Genomic DNA, 20679 nt, shown 5'->3' with positions numbered 1-20679 from the left:
CCCGCGGCCTCACCCGGACCCGGGGCCAGGCTCACCCGGATCCAGGGGCCCGCGGCCTCACCCGGACCCGGGGCCCAGGCTCACCCGGATCCAGGGGCCCGCGGCCTCACCCGGACCCGGGGCCCAGGCTCACCCGGATTCAGGGGCCCGCGGCCTCACCCGGACCCGGGGCTCACTGAGCAATTTTTAAAAACAGCATACTATATAACATTTTAAATAAAGGCAACAACAGTTAGTCTTCAGATGACTGTCCACATCAAAATTACAAATTAATTATCAATAATACACCTGGACAACCATCTGAAGACTAGCTGAACAGTAGCCCTATAAGTAAGGCTATCCAGAAGAAGCCACATAGAGACTGTTAGGAGGGGCTGAGACAAAAAATGGTCTGGCGCACACTCGTGTGCAGAAGTTGAGAATCTGGAGCAATATCTCAGGTTTTCTTTGAGGAGGGAGTGGTCTCAACCCAATGCCAGGTTCCCCAGCTTAGAGCACCAGTGCTGGGAATGGGAGCCCACATAGCATCTGGCTGTGAAAATCATCGGGGATTCTCTCTGCCCTGATAAGATGGAAGGCTGCTAGAAACCCAGGCATCCTCTTAAAGGTAAATCACACAAAATCTTGCTTGCAGGCACTCACCCTTGGCTCCAGTGGAGGGATGGCGGGTCATAGGATGCCAGAATCATACCGAGAGAGAATGAGTTGTGTGGCTTCGGGGAACGTCTAAAAGGACAGCCACTAATGTCCCTGTATCAAGTCCCTCTCCCACACAGCCCCAGGTGCCATTTTTCCGGGGTCAAGCACTCAATCCACATGGTATTAGCCAGGGGAGCTCCACTAGCCCAACCCTGACAGGATGACTCCCAGAAGTGCCCTACCCAAAGCACGCATAGCTGTAAGCTCCGCTAGCAGTAACCAGTCTAGGCACACACTGCAGTCTTTCTTTAAAAAATCTCAAGGAATTACGGCAAGCTCAGGGGATGCCAGAGACACATAGGGAGAAACTGAGTTGTGTGGCTTTAGAGGAAAAGCCACACTAACTTTAACCGTAGCAAGCTGGAGAATGGAGGAGGTCACAAAAACATTCTGATGGTGCAGGATTTTACAATTATTTTCTGAGAGAAAATAACTTTATGACTAAATACCTTAGAACAAGTTGCTCTAAAGTTTTTCATAAGAAAGAATCCATTTTTTCCTTTTTATTGGATTTATTGGTGTAACACTGGTTAACAAAATTATAGAAACTTTAGGTGTACAATTCTACAATACACCATCTGTACACTCTATTGTCTGTTTACCACCAAAAGTCAAGTTTCCATCCATTACCATTTATCCTCTCTGTATCTTCCTCCATCTCCCCACTCCCCACACTCCCTTCCCCCTGGCAATTACTACACTGTTATCCTTTTTCATGATTTTTCCCCCTTATTTTTTCTTTATCACTCAATCCCTCCACCCCTCACAATTAGTCACGCCCCTCAGAGAGAAGCCTCTTGATTTTATGTACTATAAATTCCTGTGGCATCTTGCATTATCCCTAGGAATTCAGTGAGGAGTCCAGAAATAATTGGTGAGAATAGTCAGGGCTGAAGGGACAAATAACTTAAGATTCATTATTTCATGCTAATGGTACTATCCATGCTTTAGAATCTATTGATAACCAAAGCAGTTTAAAGTATAACTCCATTTCCCTTAATGTACACTTAAAAGCTCTAATGCTGCTCTTCTGGGTCAGGGTTAATTAAGCCTAGGAAGTAGGGTATAATTTAAGAGTCAATGAAAAAGTATTTGTCCCCAAATATCTAATTAAGGATGCTTGAGGGCTCTACATCAGAGATGGTCTACTTTGAAGAATTAAGGAAGGAATCTTGTCCAAAGTAAATGTCTTCAGTAGGAGTAGTACATTTCCATCAGTAAGAACCCAATGAAGATAACCTGAGGCTCAGATTGAGGATAATTGATTTCTCTGTTATACAACCAGTATGACTCACTTGGCCAATCTGAGATTTGAACCAAGGTTTGTGTTCTGCAAAGCTGCACTTTTACATTAAACTGTGGCCACACTCATGTCCTAAACTTCCCTGCTCCCCAACCCACACAGTTTGCAGGTTAAACCCTCATGCTAAAGCTAGTGAACTAGGCAACTTTCTGCTAGCTCTCAAGGATAGGACTTAGTCACTGTGAGGCTGAGCCTGACACGTGGCTTTGTTGAGAAACATTCTACTCCCGAATGGTGAAGGAGACACATTTAGGAGTGAAGGGCCTTCATTAGACAAAACAAACTATTCAATGTGCCAGCAAGTTGCCCACTACTGCGTAAACCAGGAAGATGGAATGAACAATTAAGCTTCCTGTCTATTTAAATCAAGCAATATGTATTTTAGGCCTTATTCTAGGCCTATTGATTTACCTGTCCCAAGAACCTGACAGTTTTAGAATCCCTGGCACTAGTCCAGAGGGGCACAGTTAAAATTTGGCATACTTGCTTAAGGACCATATGTATGAAAAGCGTGTGAGAATTCTCAGATCAAAATGCTTCTCTTCCTTCTCCCACACAAAGGCAGAGGAAAAGGCTGTCTTGCTTTCAGGTACAGGTTTAGAACCAAATTAAGTGACTACAATATGGCTACTGAGGGTGGGTACTGCCTTGAGGGCCTCTATCAAGAACCCTGAAAGTTGCAACCCATAGAGAACATGACTCCCTTCTAAGACCAAGAGAGCCATGGACTTAGCAGCAGAGTTTAGGGCTCCAAGAAAGGAGGTAATAACACATGAGCTACTTCATGCTCAGTCATTTCACTTGGTCACTTAGGCTTCTTTTCAGGGCCCACGGCACTCACCTCAGTCTGCCAGATGGGGTTCACAGTGTTGCCTATGATTTTCGATCTCCTCTCCTGCCCATGGTGAGGGAGGGCAGGGAAGATGCTGTGCTTCCCAGGCTGAATGGAAATCTTCAAGTAAGGGTCTGGGTTGAAAAACATCCCTTTCTTCAACCCCATGGCCTGGAAATCTATAAAATAAATGATATTGTGTTTCAGTGAGGTTGAAGAACATATCAGGCCTTTCATAAGAAGAAAGGTCTATCTAAAACTTTAAAAATTATTTCACTCTTTAGACTATTTCCACCTCATTTCAAATGTGGACTGATATGTCTAAAGAAGCCACTATGTGAAACATTTAATGGCATGTATTAAATTATTTTGGTGAGAAATCCTTATAATAAATAAACATAACTGGCATTATAGTCATTATGCTTTATAACCTTTTGCACTCGGATGTCGAGTGTGACTCGACACGGTTAGCATCGGTAGCAGCTCGTATGTCGAATTGTATTGAATGTATCAATAATTTGAAATATAAAAAAATCCAAATAAATAAGTTTGTATGAAAAGAAACTCTAGTTTTTTATTCTACTGCCGCGCTTTGTAAAATCTGGGGTATTTAAAAAATTAAATCCCAAGTAGAATAAAGGAATCGAGAAAAAAAGCAAGCGAGTGCAAAGGGTTAAGAGGACCATTGGCCCTTACTGGACTAGACTTAAGTCTTTTTCAGGCAGACTAAGATAATGGGGTTGGGTGAGCACCTGAGGGTCACCTCAGAAAATCTGGGTCGACCTTGAAGGAGGAAATCCAGGTAAAAATTCTGCAAAGTGGAGACATAAATAAAGCAAGCGTTGTAGTCAAATAATAAATATGTTCTTCAATATCGTCTTCAATAATAAGAGAGAATTGGAAGAAATAAAGAGAAATAGGAGGGTTAAAGAAGCAAAGAAGATGGACAGTGGAAGAATGAAAAAAGAAAACATGGCCTCTGTGGAGTTAAGTGTATACCAGTGAGTAGAGTTTTGAATAACTGTGCTGTCAGGAAAGGCAAGGCTTTGAAAACTGAACTGTTCCTTGGCAATGAGTCTGTAATGAGCTTACCTGGCAAAGAACATTTCATATGCCTTGATTTGTTGCTGGGGGAAATAAGTACATTCTGTGTGACTCCACTAGGAGAGGACTCACAGAAGCTCACCACTGATTCCCTCCAGACATCACCCCAGGCACTGCTGAGTAGCCATGAGTATGATTATATGCTGAGTTCTGGTGGACCATCAAATCTGGGGTGGTGACAGATGTAGATTTATTCATCATAAAATGGTAGTGATACTACCATCACCTCTACCAGGTCCTATTTATTAGCTAGTTACTAAATTCTGGGAATTATGTATACTATGACCTTCAAATACATTATCTGATTTAATTCTAACCATAAACTCTATAAGGTAGATATGATATTACTAATTTGAGGAAGAGAAAATGGAGGCTTATAAATTAAGCGACTTGATGAAGTTGTCAGAGCTGGTCAATATCAGAAATCAAATTGGAACCTGTCTCTTTGATTCCCAAGTCTGTGCATTTAACCTATATATTATACTACCTTTCAATAAAAATACCAATATTGGCATAGGTTAATTTCTCAAGTATAAAATAGGTGGTGTTGTTTTTTGTGTGATCTATGAGTTTATGACCTTTATTATTTTCCTTCTTCCCATATAACCTTTAAAAACATTTCTGTTTCTTGTCTTTTTTAAAATTAAATTTATTGGGGTGACATTGGATAATAAAATTTTACAGATTTCAAGTGTGTAATTCTATAATACATCATCTGTATATTGCATTGTGTAGCCACCTCCCAAAGTCAAATCACCTTCGGTCACCATACATTTGACCCCTTCTAACCTTCGCTAACCCATCAGCCTTGTTTGTTCATTTGTTGCTTTAAGTTTTCTATCACACATATGAGTGAAATCATATGATTCTTAACTTTTTGTGTCTGACATTTTGCTTAGCATGATATTCTCAAGATCCATCCATTTTGTCATAATTGGTAGTATTTCAGCTTTTCTATTAGTATTCCATTGTATATATGTACCGTATCTTTATCTAATTATCTATTGAGGGACAATATGGTTTCCATGTCTTTGCCACTGTGAATAATGCTGCAATAAACATAGGGGTGCATATATTTTTATGAATAAATGTTTCAAATTTTTCAGGTACATATCCAGAAGAAGGCTTGCTGGGTCATATGGTAACTCTATTTTTAATTTTTTGAGGAATCTCCATACTGTTTTCCATAATGGGGTTTTGATGGGGATTGCATTAAAGTTGTATATTGCTTTGGATAATATGGCCATTTTAACTATGTTGATTCTTCTAATTCATGAACACAAAATATCTTTTCATTTATTTGTGTCTTCCTCCATCTCTCTTAATGTCCTGCCAACCAACTGCCTCTCTGAGAAGGAGGTAGCTGGGTGTCCAGGTAAGAAGCCTTGACTGTAGTGGAAGACACCTACAGTCCAGGGCCCTAACTGCAGCACGCATCACTCTTGGCCCCACCCATTCCATGAAGCCCCATGCCCAGGGCTAATGTAAACGGTATTGTGTTTTTAATGTCAAATTCCACTCGTTTATTGCAGGTGTATAGAAAAGTGACTGACTTTTTGTATATTAACCTTGTATCCTGTAACTTTTCTATAACCGCCTATCAATAAATCATTAGACACACATTTCCTTTACTGGTGCTCACTTAAACATGAATAGCTCCAGTTGACTGTCCATCTCTCAAGGACAGTGCATGAGTATGATCTCAGATCTCTGACATTTATGGCCTGTAACAGTTGTTGGTTTGACAACAAGCTAAGGCAATAGTTTCTCAAACTGTACTCACCAGAATCCTAGAGCTTCATGCCATTGCATATCCCCAAAGACCACTTAAGATGAAATTGAGTGTGTGGGGCTCTGAACTTTGTAGAGAATTTTAGCCAGAGGAACTCATTTTTTTCTTTATACTTTTCATGTTGAGATTATTTTATATTTACAGAAAGTTGCAAAAATAGTACAATGTCCTTTACCCATAGTTAACATATTACAGTGCTGTGGTACATTATTAAAATGAAAAAATTAACTAAATTACTCTTAACTAAATACTATTAACTAAATTAAAGACTTTACATGGCTTACACTGGCTTTTCCATGAATGTACTTTTTTGAGTAGCTCAATTGGACTTAATTAAGATTTTATTTAGACAAAGGGTCTGCCAGCTGCCTCTCTCCCCAGGATTTCCCTTACTTCCACTTTAGAAAAACTCTCAATTACTGCTACTTGGCAACGGAGGAAAAGTAGAATTAGCAGTTTCTCCTCTCATCATCTCAAAGTGCTTATGCATCTATTATTTATTGAATCCTCCAATAAATCCTCAAGAGGCCAGGGGAAATGAAGCTGATATTTTTAATTTTTGTTTTACAGATGGAGAAACTGAGGCACAGAGAGGTTGAGTAACTTTTAAGTGAGAGTCAAATTAAAGTGGATCTCCTGATGGTTGATATTTTTGTTCTTTCCACAAGGCCTTCAGCAAGCAAAACATACCTGAGAGAGAAAAGCTGATCAGCCTCCGACTTCCTTGCTCCTGGACAGTTTCATAAGAGCCAATGCTTTTAAAAATCTGTAAGAAGACAAACAGGAGACAAGCATTGTCATAGATATATTCCAAAACAAACGTGTCTTATTAAGTTATTTCTCTACACTCCATGAAGGCAGCAGCACTGTGACTTTATTAGGCTATTATTGATTAAAACAAGCTTCTAGCAGCTTAATGTCTTTTCCCAGTAATAGAGTGGGAAATGCCAGTGGGGATGAGGTGTACTTTTCAGAGAAATGGAAATTCAAACAACATTATTGTAATATTAGAGCCCCTATGTAACTACTTATGTAAACAATGCCTTTTTACATTCAAATTTGCAAAAAAAAAGTATTTATTAAAGCAGACCCTAAAGGACTTAGAATGACAGTCAAAAATGTTTACTGTTGTAATTATAATGTGTTCTGATTTAGCAAAATATAGTGTTAAACTGCTGTATCTCCATTTCTTCTGATTATTATTTAGAAATTTTCAGGAAACTGTTTATTAGGGAAAAACCTGTGCGTGGCATTAAGAAGCAACTCTCAAGTCTCCTTTATTTAATTTCCTTCCTGAGAAATTTCAGAACACAATTTTTTACAATGAGAGAGAAACATCAACCAGCTGCCTCCTGCACACCACCCACCGGGGATGTGCTGGCAACCAAGGTACATGCTTTTGACCGGAATCGAACCTGGGACCCTTGAGTCCGCAGGCCGACGGTCCATCCACTGAGCCAAACCAGCCAGCGCTCAATCTATATTTTTTAAAAGTGTAAAATTAAACTGAACATTTAAAATATATATATTTTTATTGATTTCAGAGAGGGAGGGAGAAAGAGATAGAAGCATCGATGATGAGAGAGAATCATTGATTGGCTGCCTTTTGCATGCTCCACACTGGGGATTGAGCTCGCAACCCCAGCCTGTGCCCTGACTGGGAATCAAACCATGACCCCCCTGGTTCATTGGTCAATGCTCAACCACTGAGCCATGCTGGCTGGGCTAAACTGCACATTTAATGCTAGGCTAAAATGAGCATAAACATGCAATGATAAAAATGGATAGCACATTTGTTCTTTCCTACTTAAGGTGTACATATTTTGGTTCTTCCTATTTAAATATTCTTCTGCCGGCTATTCAGGGTATTTACAAAAAGGTTCTTCATCTTTATTGCATCAAAACAGGTCTGGCACCAAAAGATAATGTATACCTCAGAAGCTATAACACTCAGAGGTGGGACACATTTAACATTTCATAAAATTCTTAATGATTTTTAAAAAATTTAATAAATCTTTATTGTTCAGATTAATACAATTGTTCCTCTTTTTTCCCCCATAGCTCCCCTTCACCCGGTTCCCACCCCACCCTCTGCCCCCCCCCCCACTGTCCTCATCCATAGGTGTACGATTTTTGTCCAGTCTCTTCTCGCACCCCCACACCCCTTCCCGCCCCCCCACCCCCGAGAATTGTCAGTCCACTCCCTTTCTATGCCCCTGATTCTATTATGTTCACCATTTTATTCTGTTCATCAGATTTTTTTATTCACTTGATTTTTAGATTCACTTGTTGATAGATATGTATTTGTTATTCATAATTTTTATCTTTACCTTTTTCTTCTTCTTCCTCTTCTTAAAGAATACCTTTCAGCATTTCATATAATACTGGTTTGGTGGTGATGAACTCCTTGAGCTTTTTCTTATCTGTGAAGCTCTTTATCTGCCCTTCAATTCTGAATGATAGCTTTGCTGGGTAGAGTAATCTTGGTTGTAGGTTCTTGCTATTCATCACTTTGAATATTTTTTGCCACTCCTGTCTGGCCTGCATAGTTTCTGTTGAGAAATCAGCTGACAGTTGTATGGGTGCTCCCTTGTAGGTAACTAACTTTTTCTCTTGCTGCTTTTAATATTCTCTCTTTGTCTTTTGTTCTTGGCATTTTAATTATGATGTGTCTTGGTGTGGTCCTCTTTGGATTCCTTTTGTTTGGGGTTCTGTGCACTTCCTAGGCTTGTAAGTCTATTTCTTTCCAGGTGGGGGAAGTTTTCGGTCATTATTTCTTCAAATAGGTTTTCAGTATCTTGCTCTCTCTCTTCTTCTGGCACCCCCATAATTCGAATGTTGGTACGTTTGAAGTTGTCCCAGAAGCTTCTTACACTATATTCAACTTTTTGGATTCTTTTTTCTTTTTGCTTTTCTGGTTGAGTGTTTTTTGCTTTCTTGTATTTCAAATCTTTGACTTGATTCTTGCAATCCTCTAGTCTGCTGTTAGATCTCTGTGTAATATTTTTTATTTGTCAGTGTATGCTTAATTTCTAGTTGGTCCTTTTTCATATCGAGGGTCTCGCTAAATTTATCGGCCTTTTTTAGAAAAATTCTTGAAAAACCTTATAACTGTGGTTTTGAACTCTATTTCCTGTTGTTTGTTTTCCTCCATTTCTTTCATTTGTGATCTGTTTCTTTGTCTCCGCATTTTGGCTGCTTCCCTGAGTTGATGGAGTGGCTTTGTGTGCTAGTTGTCCTATAGGGCCTAGTGGCTCAGCCTCCCTAGTTACCTGAGGTGGACACTCTTGGTGCACCCCTTTGTGGGCTGTGTGCACAGTCTTGTTGTAGTTAAGCCTTGATTGTTGTTGGTCTCACTGGGAGGAATTGACCTCCAGGCCAATTGGCTGTGAGGATCAGCTGTTTCTATGCTGGGAGAACTTCTGTGCTGGAGACACCCTTATGAGACAAGACTTGCAAAAGCCTCTGTGCTCAGCTTGGATGGGGCAGAGTCTCCGGGCAGAGCAGACAGCATTGGTTTCCGTCAGCCCTGCCCTAATATGCCCCTGTGTCTCAGTGTCCCGTGGTAATCGCTGCAAGCACCTCTGAGAGAAAGCTGCCCTCGAGTTCTGCCTGCTGCCAGACAGTCCAGTTTCTCCCCGAATGAGTCTGGGTCCCCAGAGTCTTGCCTGGAACTGAAGTTCAGTGCAGTCGGAAGCTTTTGTCTCCCTCCCGCTTGAAAAAGCCAGCCGCGCACTCAGTTGCCCGCCCTCTCCGCGCGCGCATCTCAGTACCTCTGCCTCCTGCAGCTCCTCTGAGTCTCAGTGTGCATTTCTCTTTCCTTCTAGTTATAAAATTTCCACTCATCCAGCCTTCCTGTGGTTCTGGATGATGTCCATTTTGTCTTTTAGTTGTAGTTTTGAAATTGTTGTGCGAGGCAGCAGCTTAAGTGTTTACCTATGCTGCCATCTTGGTTTCCTCTCCAAACTCATGGCTTTTTGCTAACATTATTTACAAAGTCATCTCAGCACCAGTCTTACGGTATGCGAGTGGAGGCAACTGTAGCTGTGATAAACATTTTCCAGGAAGTAAAGATATTTGCCTGGTCTGGAAGGTATTGCATCCTGACTTGTTGTTTAAGATGAGTTCTAAAGGCATGTTTGAGGTTAAGAAATATGCTGCATTCCCAGATAAATGCTCTACCATTTATTGACTGTGAAAATGATTTTATGCAATGCTTTATGGGCATGTGTCATTTAACCTTTTACACTTGGATGTCGAGTGTGACTCGACACGGTTAGCATCGGTAGCAGGAATGGAGAAAAAAGCAAGCGAGTGCAAAGGGTTAATTATAAGCCTAAGAAGAAATTAAAACATATGAAAATGTAAATATTTGAAATCAAGAAATTTTAAAATGTGTTCCAAAGAAAGTTTTATTATTCACTGCTGCTAAGCATGAGATTATTAGAAATATCTGGCTCTCTACTGAAGCTTGACATTTCTCTTACAAAAAATGGTATGCATTTTTATATGGTTGCCTTCAGATCTCATTCCTCTTTATTATTTTGAGATACATGTCTGTCTATCTAACTATTAATAATCTATCAGTGTCTCTGTCACACACACACACACACACACACACACACACACACACACTCCAGCAAATGGAAAAGTGACGAATCCCAGAGTTATGTCTGACCAAAGAGGAAGGAATGAGACTTACAGGAGCTGCTGAATTTTTGACCGTGACACTTGGGGTGGTAGCTCTCAGGGCTCCACTCACTCCATGGTAGTATTTGAAGCAAATCTTAGTTTCACCTGGAAGACAAAAATAAAAGGAGATTGCGAAGTAAGGTATAACCCAGGAAGAAATAGCCAGGGCCAGAGAGAACACCATCAGGAACTGCAACCTAGTTCTTCCATAGGACCCTGAGAAAGCAGATACCTACTGAGAAGGGCTCCCGGTGGCTTACGGGCCTTACATTTAGAATACAGAGGCTAGCAGCAACTTTTATACAGGGCCTCTCACACAAACTACAGTTCAGGGAGAAGCCTGCACTAAGCTGCCTGCCTCCTGTTCTGAACAGCCTTCCTGAACTGTGTTCCTGCCATCCGAACCAGCCCCTATAAGGCAGTTCCTGGAATACTATTTCAACCAATAGGACCGAGGCTTTTCCCAGCCAGTCAGAGCTACACAGCTATCTCCCCATCAGCTTATTCACTGACCAATCAGAGCAGTACCTTTTGGAGCAATGGCACTGTGAGAATTCAGTCCTTACTAGCATAAGGAGGAAACAATCAGGGACCAGGGAGCAGGACTTCTGTTTATATGTCAGCTCCCCTCTTGCTCTGAGAGGACACTTTCCCTTCCCACCAAAGACTGAAGACTGTGTTTCCTAGGCTGAAACACCAAAGAGGTCTCCCTGGAGCACAGTGGAGCAGACCAGTGCCGGGCAGAGCAGATGGGCAGGAAGTGGAGCACAGAAAATCAACGAGGAGCAGAGCACTGCTGTCCCGTTGGAGAGAAGCCTGGCTTCAGGACGCTCTCACCTCAGGGCTTCCGAACAGCAGTGCTGTTTTCACAGCCATGCTATATCATAATTGAGCTGCCAGCCATGCTGTATTCACAGCTGTGCTGTGTCACGATTGAGCTGTTTGCATTGAATAAATTTTTCTTGTTCAATGCACCTCTAATTGTAGATTTCCTGTTGGTGGTGAATATATGCCAATGACTTTGGTGGACACTCCCATAAGCCAGGTAGGTTCTAGTTGACAATGATAGTCAACTCACAGACAGATCTGACTTCTTTCTAAAAATGTGCCATATAAAATTGCTTTGGCCTTAGCATTTTTTACCCAAGTAGAATGTTATTTAGATTCCTCTATTAGAGGCTATTCCAAGAGGTTATTTCTTTTAAACCCTTAGTTCTAAGGTTTTAGGTAGTTTGATGCCTACCACCAGTCTGTTGCTTATGTAATTTCCTGTAATATAATTCATTGTGATGAAAAGCTTAGAAATTTGGAGGAAGACTTTGAGAAGTCATATAAACACATAGATGGGAGGCATATTTTCTAAATGGTGGCACACATCCATGATAAGCTCTCTGCATCACAATTTTTTTCTCTTTCAAAGTTCTAGAATATAAGTAGCAATGATATGGCCTTGGGGAATCATGCTGCCTGGGTTTGAACTTCAGCTCCATTATTGAAAATCTGTGAGACAATGAGCAAGTCAACCTCCCCGTACACCCTATTCTTTATGTGTAAATGGACCAAACATAATACGCACCTCATAAGATTTTGGATGATAAAATAAAAATGCTTAGAGTTCAGTTAAGTGCTCAGTAAATGTCAGTGATGAAGATGATGATGGAGATGACTACCTGATTATGTTATGACTCCATTACTTTCTGATATTTTTTTCTGGAGAGGGGAAGGGAAGGGCCCTGGTGAAAATCTTCAGCTTTCTATGAAAGCCTTGGAGAGAGGTCCCTAAGAAGAGGTTTCATGATGTTGGAGCTTGAGATGTAATGTGCTATCAAGATAAACCAGGGCAGAGCTCAAACTCATGGCTATTCAGAAGTGTGGATAAGTGGTTATGACCTTGATCGTGCACAGACCTTAGGGATGATAGTTTGGGCAGGGTATCATTCCTGATATATGGTCACCAGACATTCCTGTGACCTTATTTAACAGGGCTGATGTGTTACCAGCCCAGGAGCACCACTTACACAGAAGTAGCTGTAGCCGTTTAGGAAGAGAGTCTACAGACACTGTAAAACCTGGTAGCTACTAACACACAGTGACAGTGCATGCTTTTGGTCAGCAGGCAGGGTCTCCCTTTCCACAACATGTTGAGCATGCCACTTGGTGGAACTGGAAACTTCACTTTGGGGCTCTCAAACACATCTTTTTCCTGGTAGACTCAGAGATGAATCTATCCCAGATGACCAAGGATTATCCTGGAGGAAGTGTGCAGAGCAGTAGAAGGAACAGAAGACCCCCCTGCACACCAAATTCTGTCTCTGGCTTATGTGAGAGGTGGTCACGTGGGTTCTTTATTTCAAACAAAAGGAGCATACTTGATGAGTAAACAGCTCTAATCCAACACAAACATCCCAATGCCAGCTATTCCCTTACTCTACACTTCCTTTAGGTGGCAGGTTCACCGCTTTAGGAAATTCTTCATGCACCCGGTTAGCTCCGTGCCCACTGCCAGCTTGGAGCCTCCTATAAGCTTCGCATTCTCCTCCTACATTCGGTAAAAAGGGTCTCCGGACACCTTTCCTGATTCCCAGCCTCCTTCCCATCCTCTGTGGGTGGCAGCAGCTTGCTAATGACTCCCCCCGCCCCCCCCCCAATTTTTTTTAATTCTTATTCTGTGCTCAGTGGCAAGACCCGCCTACAGAAGGCGCTGCAGGGCTGCATGGTGAAACTGCACCAGAGGTCCAGTCCCGAGCTGGGCTAGAGGCTGGGGGTAAAAAAAAAAAAGGCTGCCAGCCTCCAGTCCAGGAAGGGGATGGGTTTTTGAAGAGTCTAACTCTTGTGCGCCTGTAAGGTCAGTGGATCACTCTGTGTCAAGCACTAAGAGTTTCCATTCAACTGGTTCTGATGTGTGAATGTTCTTTTTCTTAATTGTTTGCCTAAAATGTATTTTTCTCCAATTTGGGAACTGCCTGTAATTACACTAGTGGTGAAGTCTAATTGTAAATTACTTTGTTTTTCCATGTTCCCTTACTTTTTACCTCCCCCGGCTTTTTTTTTTTTTTAAGGATTGACATAATGTACTCTTCCCTCTCTGACAAATATTTCATGTTCTTTATATTGTTATAATAGTTATCTTTTCCTTCACTAAAAAGTCAGCCAGGCCTTAACGGTTTAGTTTTCACTAGAAACTCATGTTCTGTTATAGAAAACTCATGCTGTAAAAGAAGCCACTTTTTTTCAGGGATAACTATTATTGGAGAGAGAGATTAAGAGGTTTTAAATATAAGAACAGAAGTCCCAGTGAAAAGGCTTTGAGTGTATAGGTTCAAATTTCTGGTATTTGTATAAAAAAATAGGAATGTTTTATATGTTATTCTGTGGTACAGGGTTCAGTATTTATAACTGTATTTCCCCCCAAGCATATGGGAGGCATAATGACATAGTTCCTCCCTTAAAAAATGAGTTTTCTGGCTTGTGTTCTAAGCTCCTAGGCCTTTGAACAACCTGGGAGAGATGGGTGCTCATTCTGGAGAAGCTGAAACAGACAATTTTCTCCTTTTTTCTTTTCTGTTTTTGTTTTCCTTCTCCCTTAAGTAACACAACTGGTTAGCAATGGGTTCTAAATACAGACCAGGTTCTGCAAACTATGGTTTTACTTGGAAAGAGGGAAACAGCGTTTAGATTAGAAGCTGCTGCAATGGACAAGGCGTTTTCTAGATTTCATGGGTGTTGGGGGGTAGCATACAATTCTAGACTATCAAAAAACTGGGATACATGAGATACTGATAACTCAATTAATGAGATTTTTTGAGGAGTTTTATATTATTTGGACTCTGAACTCATTCTTTGTTGTCCAAAGTTGGTATGTATGACTGAGATGACTGGAGACTTGCTGCTCTGTCAGAAACTTCTGGGGGTACATCTGATCTGTCCCAGATGGGTGCATAGGAGGAGTGACAAGTGCCTGGGAAGGCACACATAGTGTGCAGGCAGACTTCCCTGGCTTCTGTGGGTCTTTGTCCTTACCATGAAAATTGCAGCTGTGTGTGACCACAGATTTTGCTGAAGGCTCCGTGGGTCAAAAGAGAAAAGTGCAAGTTGAGAAAGAAATACCCCACCTTCCCACTGCTCTTCTATTGTCTACTTCCCAGCAGCAAAGGAAGAAGAATTACTAAACTGGTTGGTCACAATCCCAGAGTGGATTGGGCCATGTTTGCTAGACAGCAGAGTCTTCTGCTTTAAAAGGTGGTACCTCTTTGCCACTTCCTTATTCCAAGAAGTTAGATAGGTCAGTCAACTCCATTCTCTCTCTATGGCACCCTCTTGCTCTGTGTCTGACCAGGGACCACCTGGCTCCCTCCCTCCACCCGTATTGCTCTGTCTTCCTCCAGATGGCTCAGGTGCCATCTGGGGCTGTTGCCCTTGAGCATAAGACTCACGCTTCTTGCCTAGGAGGTATGAGCATTAGCTTATTTAATTCATTTATTAATTTAATAAATATTTATAAAGCCCATCCAAGGGAAGATGCTAACAATAAAAAATATTTTAAAATGTTATACAGTGCTGAAATTATGTATCATTTTTACTTTGATTTTTCCTCAAATTTTCTGTAGGAGATAAGTAATACTTTTAGAATTGTGTACACAAATGGGATTCATGCACACATAACAAATTCATAAAATTGAGGAGATTCTGGACGTACTCGTATGTGTTTGAAATCTTGGATTACCTCTGTCTTCTAATTTGACTTTCTCTACAGTTTTTATGGTGCAGCCTGAGCTCCCCCCTCAGAATAATCTGGATGGGAGGAAGGCTATATGTGAATCATCTCAACTTTCCTTCCTCTGGTCAAGGATTTATTAGCCCCGTGATGTCTGAGAAAATATTTGGTGTCCAAAAATTTTCTCTATCACTGTGGGAGGTGATCCCCATCACTGATTCTAACTTCAAAGTTTTATCCAGGGTATTACCTGATACCCCACCCTCCAATGGACCGGAAGTCTATACTGAAGTTCTACCTTGCACTTGTACTTCTAGTGGTGGAAGCCTTTCTGGCCTACTTTGGTCTTATCAGGACATCAGAGTGGCTAAAAGGTCAGACTGCCTGGGCTCAAATCCTGGTTCCACCATTTGTTAATCCCTGTAAATATTGGATCTGCTATATTATCTTTCTGTCCCTCAGACTTCTCATCAACAAAAGGGAAAATAATGTCTTCCACCTATGGTTTTTATGTAGATTAAATGAACAATTTATGTGAGGTACTCCACGTGGTGCCTGGCAAATCAGGAGAGTGCAGATATGCTTAGCTGCAGCTATTAGTATTATCATCTCTCTACTCAGGATGAAGACTTACCCAAATGACAACCCAGGGGTCAGATCTTGTAACTCATGCACAGATCCCCAGAGACAAGCACAGACTACCCTCCTGGGATGACCCCAGCCACCTTCATGCCCATCTGCTGTGTCTGTTGTATAATTGGATATTGTGGTAATTAGCTTGCCATGCCCTTCAGACATGGCCTCACCCACTTGGCTGTAAGTCTAGACACAGCTCCATCTTAGTTAGGTCAGTTTCTCTCATCTGACCCACATATTCTCCTGCCAAATTTGGCCTCTCTCTGCCCTCATCTGTCCAAAAAGATATTACTCAGATTGATGTCAGATGGTTTACTTCTTATGTTTTCTTCTAGGAGTTTTATGGGTTCAGCATCTGTAAAACAATTAATATGATCCATCACATCAAACAAAACCAAGTATAAAAAAATCAATAGATGTAGAAAAAGGACTTGACAAAACTCAACATCCATTTATCATAAAAAGACTATCAACAAAGTGGGTATAGAAGGATCATATCACAACTTGATAAAGGCTATATATGACAAGTTAACATCATACTCAATAATAAAAAGCTGAAAGGTTTTCTTCAAATATCAGGAACAAGACAAGGATGCCTACTTTCACCACTGTTATTCAACATAGCACTGGAAGTCTTAGTCACAGCAATCAGATAAGAAAAAGAAATACAGGCATCCAAATAGGAAAGGAAGAAGTAAACTGTCACTATTCACAGATAACATGATACTATATATGAAAAACTGTAAAGGATCCAACAAAAGTTAACAGAATTAATTCACAAATTCAGTAAAGTAGCAGAATACAAAATTAATACACAGAAACTTGTCATGCACTAATAATGAAAAATCAGGAGAAATGAAAAAAAAATCCCATTCATAAATGCATAAAAAAGGATAAAATAACTAGGCGTAAACTTAACCAAAACTCTACCTGCAACCTATAAGAGACTGAAGAAATAAATTGAAAAGGACACAGTTAAATGGTAGGATATACTGTGCTCACAGATAGGAAGTATTAATATTATTCAAATGACCATACTACTTAAAGCAATGAACAGGTTCAGTGCAATTTCTATCAAAATACCAATGTCATACTTTTCAGAACTAGAACAAATAATACTAAAATTTGTATGAAACCACACACACACAAAAAAAACCAAATAGCCAAAGCAATCTTGAAAAAGAAGAACAAAGTTGGAGGTATCATGTTCCCTGATCTCAAACTATACTACAAAGCTATAATAATCAAAACAGAATGGTACCAGGAGAAAAATAGCAACAGCAACAACAACAACAAAATCCAGACACACAGATCAATGGAACAGGATAGAAAGCCCAGAAATAAACCCTTGCTTATACGGTAAACTGATCTATGACAAAGGAGGTAAGAATATACACTGGAGTAATAACAATGTCTAACAAGTGGTGTTGGGAAAACTGAACAGATACATGCAAAGAAAATGAAACTGAACCACTCTTTTACACCATATAAAAAAATAAACTAAAATGGATTAAATACATAAATGTAATGCCTGAAAGTATTGTTTCCCTCTTGTTAAGAAAAGGGGTCCTGCAGTGTGGTCAGCACACATTTCTTCCTTCCATCTCTCCATCCCTATCCTGCTCCACTCACACTTCCAATCATCCAGTCCATAGAGGGCTTCTTGGAAAGGCTGGTGTCATTAACTATCCTCTGTATCCTTATGGGCCTCAAATAATCAAATGTCCCTCTACGTCCCACCGCTTCAACATCCCCAGAGGCTCTTCCCTCGGGTTGATGAGCATAAGCAAACAAGCCTGGGAAAATAAATCCAGCTCCATTACCTACTACACAAGCTGTCACGTCTCTCAGAGACCAGGCTTTTTCCTCAAATACGATGGTGATGTCACCCATCTCACGGTGCTCTTGTCAGCATAAAATAAAAGGATGTAAGAGTGTTGCCAAAAAGTTGAACACAAGTAAGTACTGAATAAATGAGAACCCCAATTTGATGGCGCCTTTCATGCAGTCTGTCCACATGTTCAAGCCCATCTTGATTCAATTTCTCAAGCTGCCACCTCAGAGCCACTCTCACAGACACTCTGCCTGGAGGAGTGCTTTGTACATTTTGCCTCTTCTCTGTCAATGCAGATTTACCAAAACCAGGCTCGGAGCCAAAACCAGGATCAGTCTGAGCAAGCTGGAGTGAACTGCTCACCTTGCAGTCTTTCTTATCCGCTTGTTGACTCGTATTTTTACAAACATCACCATAATCCCCATGTGACAACTCTCTGAGGATACATTCTAGACTGTGTCTTCCATGATACCTCTGTTGGCACTCAGCAGGTCATGAGGACGATGTCCCCTTTTATAGTTTCTCCTCCCTGACTGCCATAATCCTGCTCTTTTGGTTTCCCTGATGTTATGTAACTATTGCTGCATAACAATCAGACCAAAAACTGAACAGCTTACACTAGAACTGTATTATTATCTCTCAAAATTATTTGAAGTGACTGGGCTCAACTTGGCAGCTCTCCCTTGCAGTCTCCCATGCTGTTGTGATGGATAGCATCTGGGCTGGACCTCTGCTGTCTCCTGGGTGGGAATGGTTGTGGGCAGCCGGGCTGGCTGCATGCTCTTTCCATGCAGCCTCTCCTGTGGCCATTTTGGGCTTCTCACAGCACAGCTGTCTCGGGGCTCTAAGAGTGTGTGTCCAAAGGGGTATGAAGTAGATGCTACCAGTCTGTTAAGGCCTCGACCTAGAAGCTGGAACAGCATCACTTCAGCATGAAATCAGCACAGGGTCACAGAGCTTACCCAGGCCCAAGGAGGGGACATGGACTCCACCCCTCATTGAGAAGAATGTCAAGGAATTTGTCACCATCCTTAATCCTTCACACTAGATGGTCTCTCTTCCCCCTCACCCTCCTCAGATTCCATCTTTAACTCTTTGCATCCTCAACTCTTTGCATGGCCACCCCTCCTCTCTTGCTCTCCTGCCTTTGCAGGTGCTGTTCTTTGCCTAGAATGACCTCTCTACCACCTTGCCCCCAATACCAATCCTTGTTTCTCACTGGCCAAGTCTGCCTATAGCTCCTCTGATCCGTGAATGGTGATCAATTCTGTGGCCCAAAGCTGGGTTGAGTGCTCCTCTTTATTGACAGAGAACACAATAAGAAATACATGCTTGTCTCCCCTACTGTAATGTGAGAGCCTTGGCAGGCAGAATATATATACGCGTTTAATGCATTCAGACACCTAAAGATGTGATTCATTATCGCATTTTAAATTGTTTGATTTGTATGTGTGTCCTGAGTTAATATTTTAATTATTTGAAAGTTCAATTATGCTTTTTGTTGGTACATTTATTGACAAAATTATATTTGTACAGAATAATACATTCTTGGCATACTGATCACTCATTTGATGTATTTGCAAATATAAATATCCACCTTTTCAATTTCACTATCACCCATTTTTCTAAAGCACTGAGATATTGCTAGTCCAACTGGTATATATATAAATTGTGGAGTGGGATCTTCTCAAGGTTGCCACAAAACATTTTTAAAATGTCATTTTTCTAAAGTGCTGTGCTGAACTTTTAGTTATGTTGAATATGAATTGGCAAGCCATTTGTTTATTATAGGATATTGCTACGTAACAAGTTTGTATATATTTACCTAATTATGACAATATTTTATATATTTTACAGAGCTTATTTTATATTACATTTTTCTAATGATATTTAAGGTGTATCTTCATACTGCTGGTGAAGACAATTATTTTAAATGATTTGTTATTTGAGATGAATATAAAGGAAATGTTCTGTACGTCACAGAAACCTTGTAAAAACTGCCTTGAAAAGAATAGCACTATTGATAGATTAACTTATATACAAATTCACCTTTTACACATTGACACATGCAGAATGAAGAAACAGTCATGAGAGTTAATATTATCCTTTATATTTATTTCCTTGCTCTAGAAAGATAAAAAGTTGAAAGTTTTGCTCATGCTTGCACCATTTTGCACCGATACTGTATTTTAACCCTAAATTGTGTCTATTTCTCTCAATTAGTTAAAACTCCCCACAAAAGAAAAATAGGTATGTAATAAGGAAGGACTCTTCCACTAAACTTTGAATGTAGACTGGGGCATATAGTCAACTATTATGTCTAATATTCATGGCTAATGAAGTTTTTACCCTTTTTGCTCTTACTGGCATTTGGGAATCCCTATTGGGTAACATTAGCTGAGGCCCATCTTTATCCCAAAATCAAACCCACCAACCTTCTTTGTAATCAATGATGCTATCTGTGGACTAGGGGAAGATACTGGTATTATTAAAACATATAGAAGTAGGGTTGAGGGAGGAGGGTGCATTTTCTTGGGGCTTGGCAGCTAGGCAGAGAAGTTTCAGCTATGCAATAAGAAAGCAGAGCCATGAGGCTTCTGGGCAGATGGTAGTAGAATTGGGTTAAAGGCATTTATCTGGTACCAGTGTGCAAGATGAATTAGAGAGGAGAAAAACTAGAGTCAGGGAGGTAAGTATTAATAAAAGGAAATACCTTACTGGGAATTTCATTATGTCTAACTCAAAATCCAGGGCCAGCAACCACATCCCATAAAATCATGTCCTCTCTACATCTGATAGTATCAAGTCTCTTGACAGTATACCTCTTTCTGCATGTGCAAATGCAAAAAAGTGGGGAGGGATTGTGTCCTTTCTAGAAGCAGAGACACCATAAGTTTCTAGAGGGCAGACACAGGCCTTTTATAATCAAATCTCTAGAATATAATAGGTCTCACAAAATGTTCATTGAGTGAATGAATGAAAATAAGAGTAAATATAAATGGAAGCAAAGCATGCTAGAGGATGTAGTATATCTTGAACCACAATCAAATGATAACAGGTAACTTTAGATTCC

The 20679-nt window shown here is 40.6% G+C and overlaps 1 protein-coding gene across 2 annotated transcripts in view; it reads right to left on the bottom strand.

Annotated features, from left to right (window-relative positions):
* HECW1 (HECT, C2 and WW domain containing E3 ubiquitin protein ligase 1) overlaps positions 1 to 20679 on the bottom strand; it is a gene marked incomplete at both ends in the record, with an annotated part of 142369 nt that overhangs the window by 53777 nt on the left and 67913 nt on the right. For both annotated transcript variants that reach the window (XM_079785984.1, XM_079785985.1), the window contains 3 exons: positions 2844 to 3013; positions 6421 to 6496; positions 10433 to 10527. In XM_079785984.1, the coding sequence (XP_079642110.1) occupies positions 2844 to 3013; positions 6421 to 6496; positions 10433 to 10527 (341 nt within the window). The remainder of the gene's footprint in view (positions 1 to 2843; positions 3014 to 6420; positions 6497 to 10432; positions 10528 to 20679) is intronic.

Source organism: Cnephaeus nilssonii, assembly GCF_951640355.1.
Source record: "Cnephaeus nilssonii genome assembly, chromosome: 12".
Classification (NCBI taxonomy): Eukaryota; Metazoa; Chordata; class Mammalia; order Chiroptera; family Vespertilionidae; genus Cnephaeus; species Cnephaeus nilssonii.
Note: the sequence above shows the minus strand (reverse complement) of the source record. Positions and strands in the feature narration are given on the sequence as shown.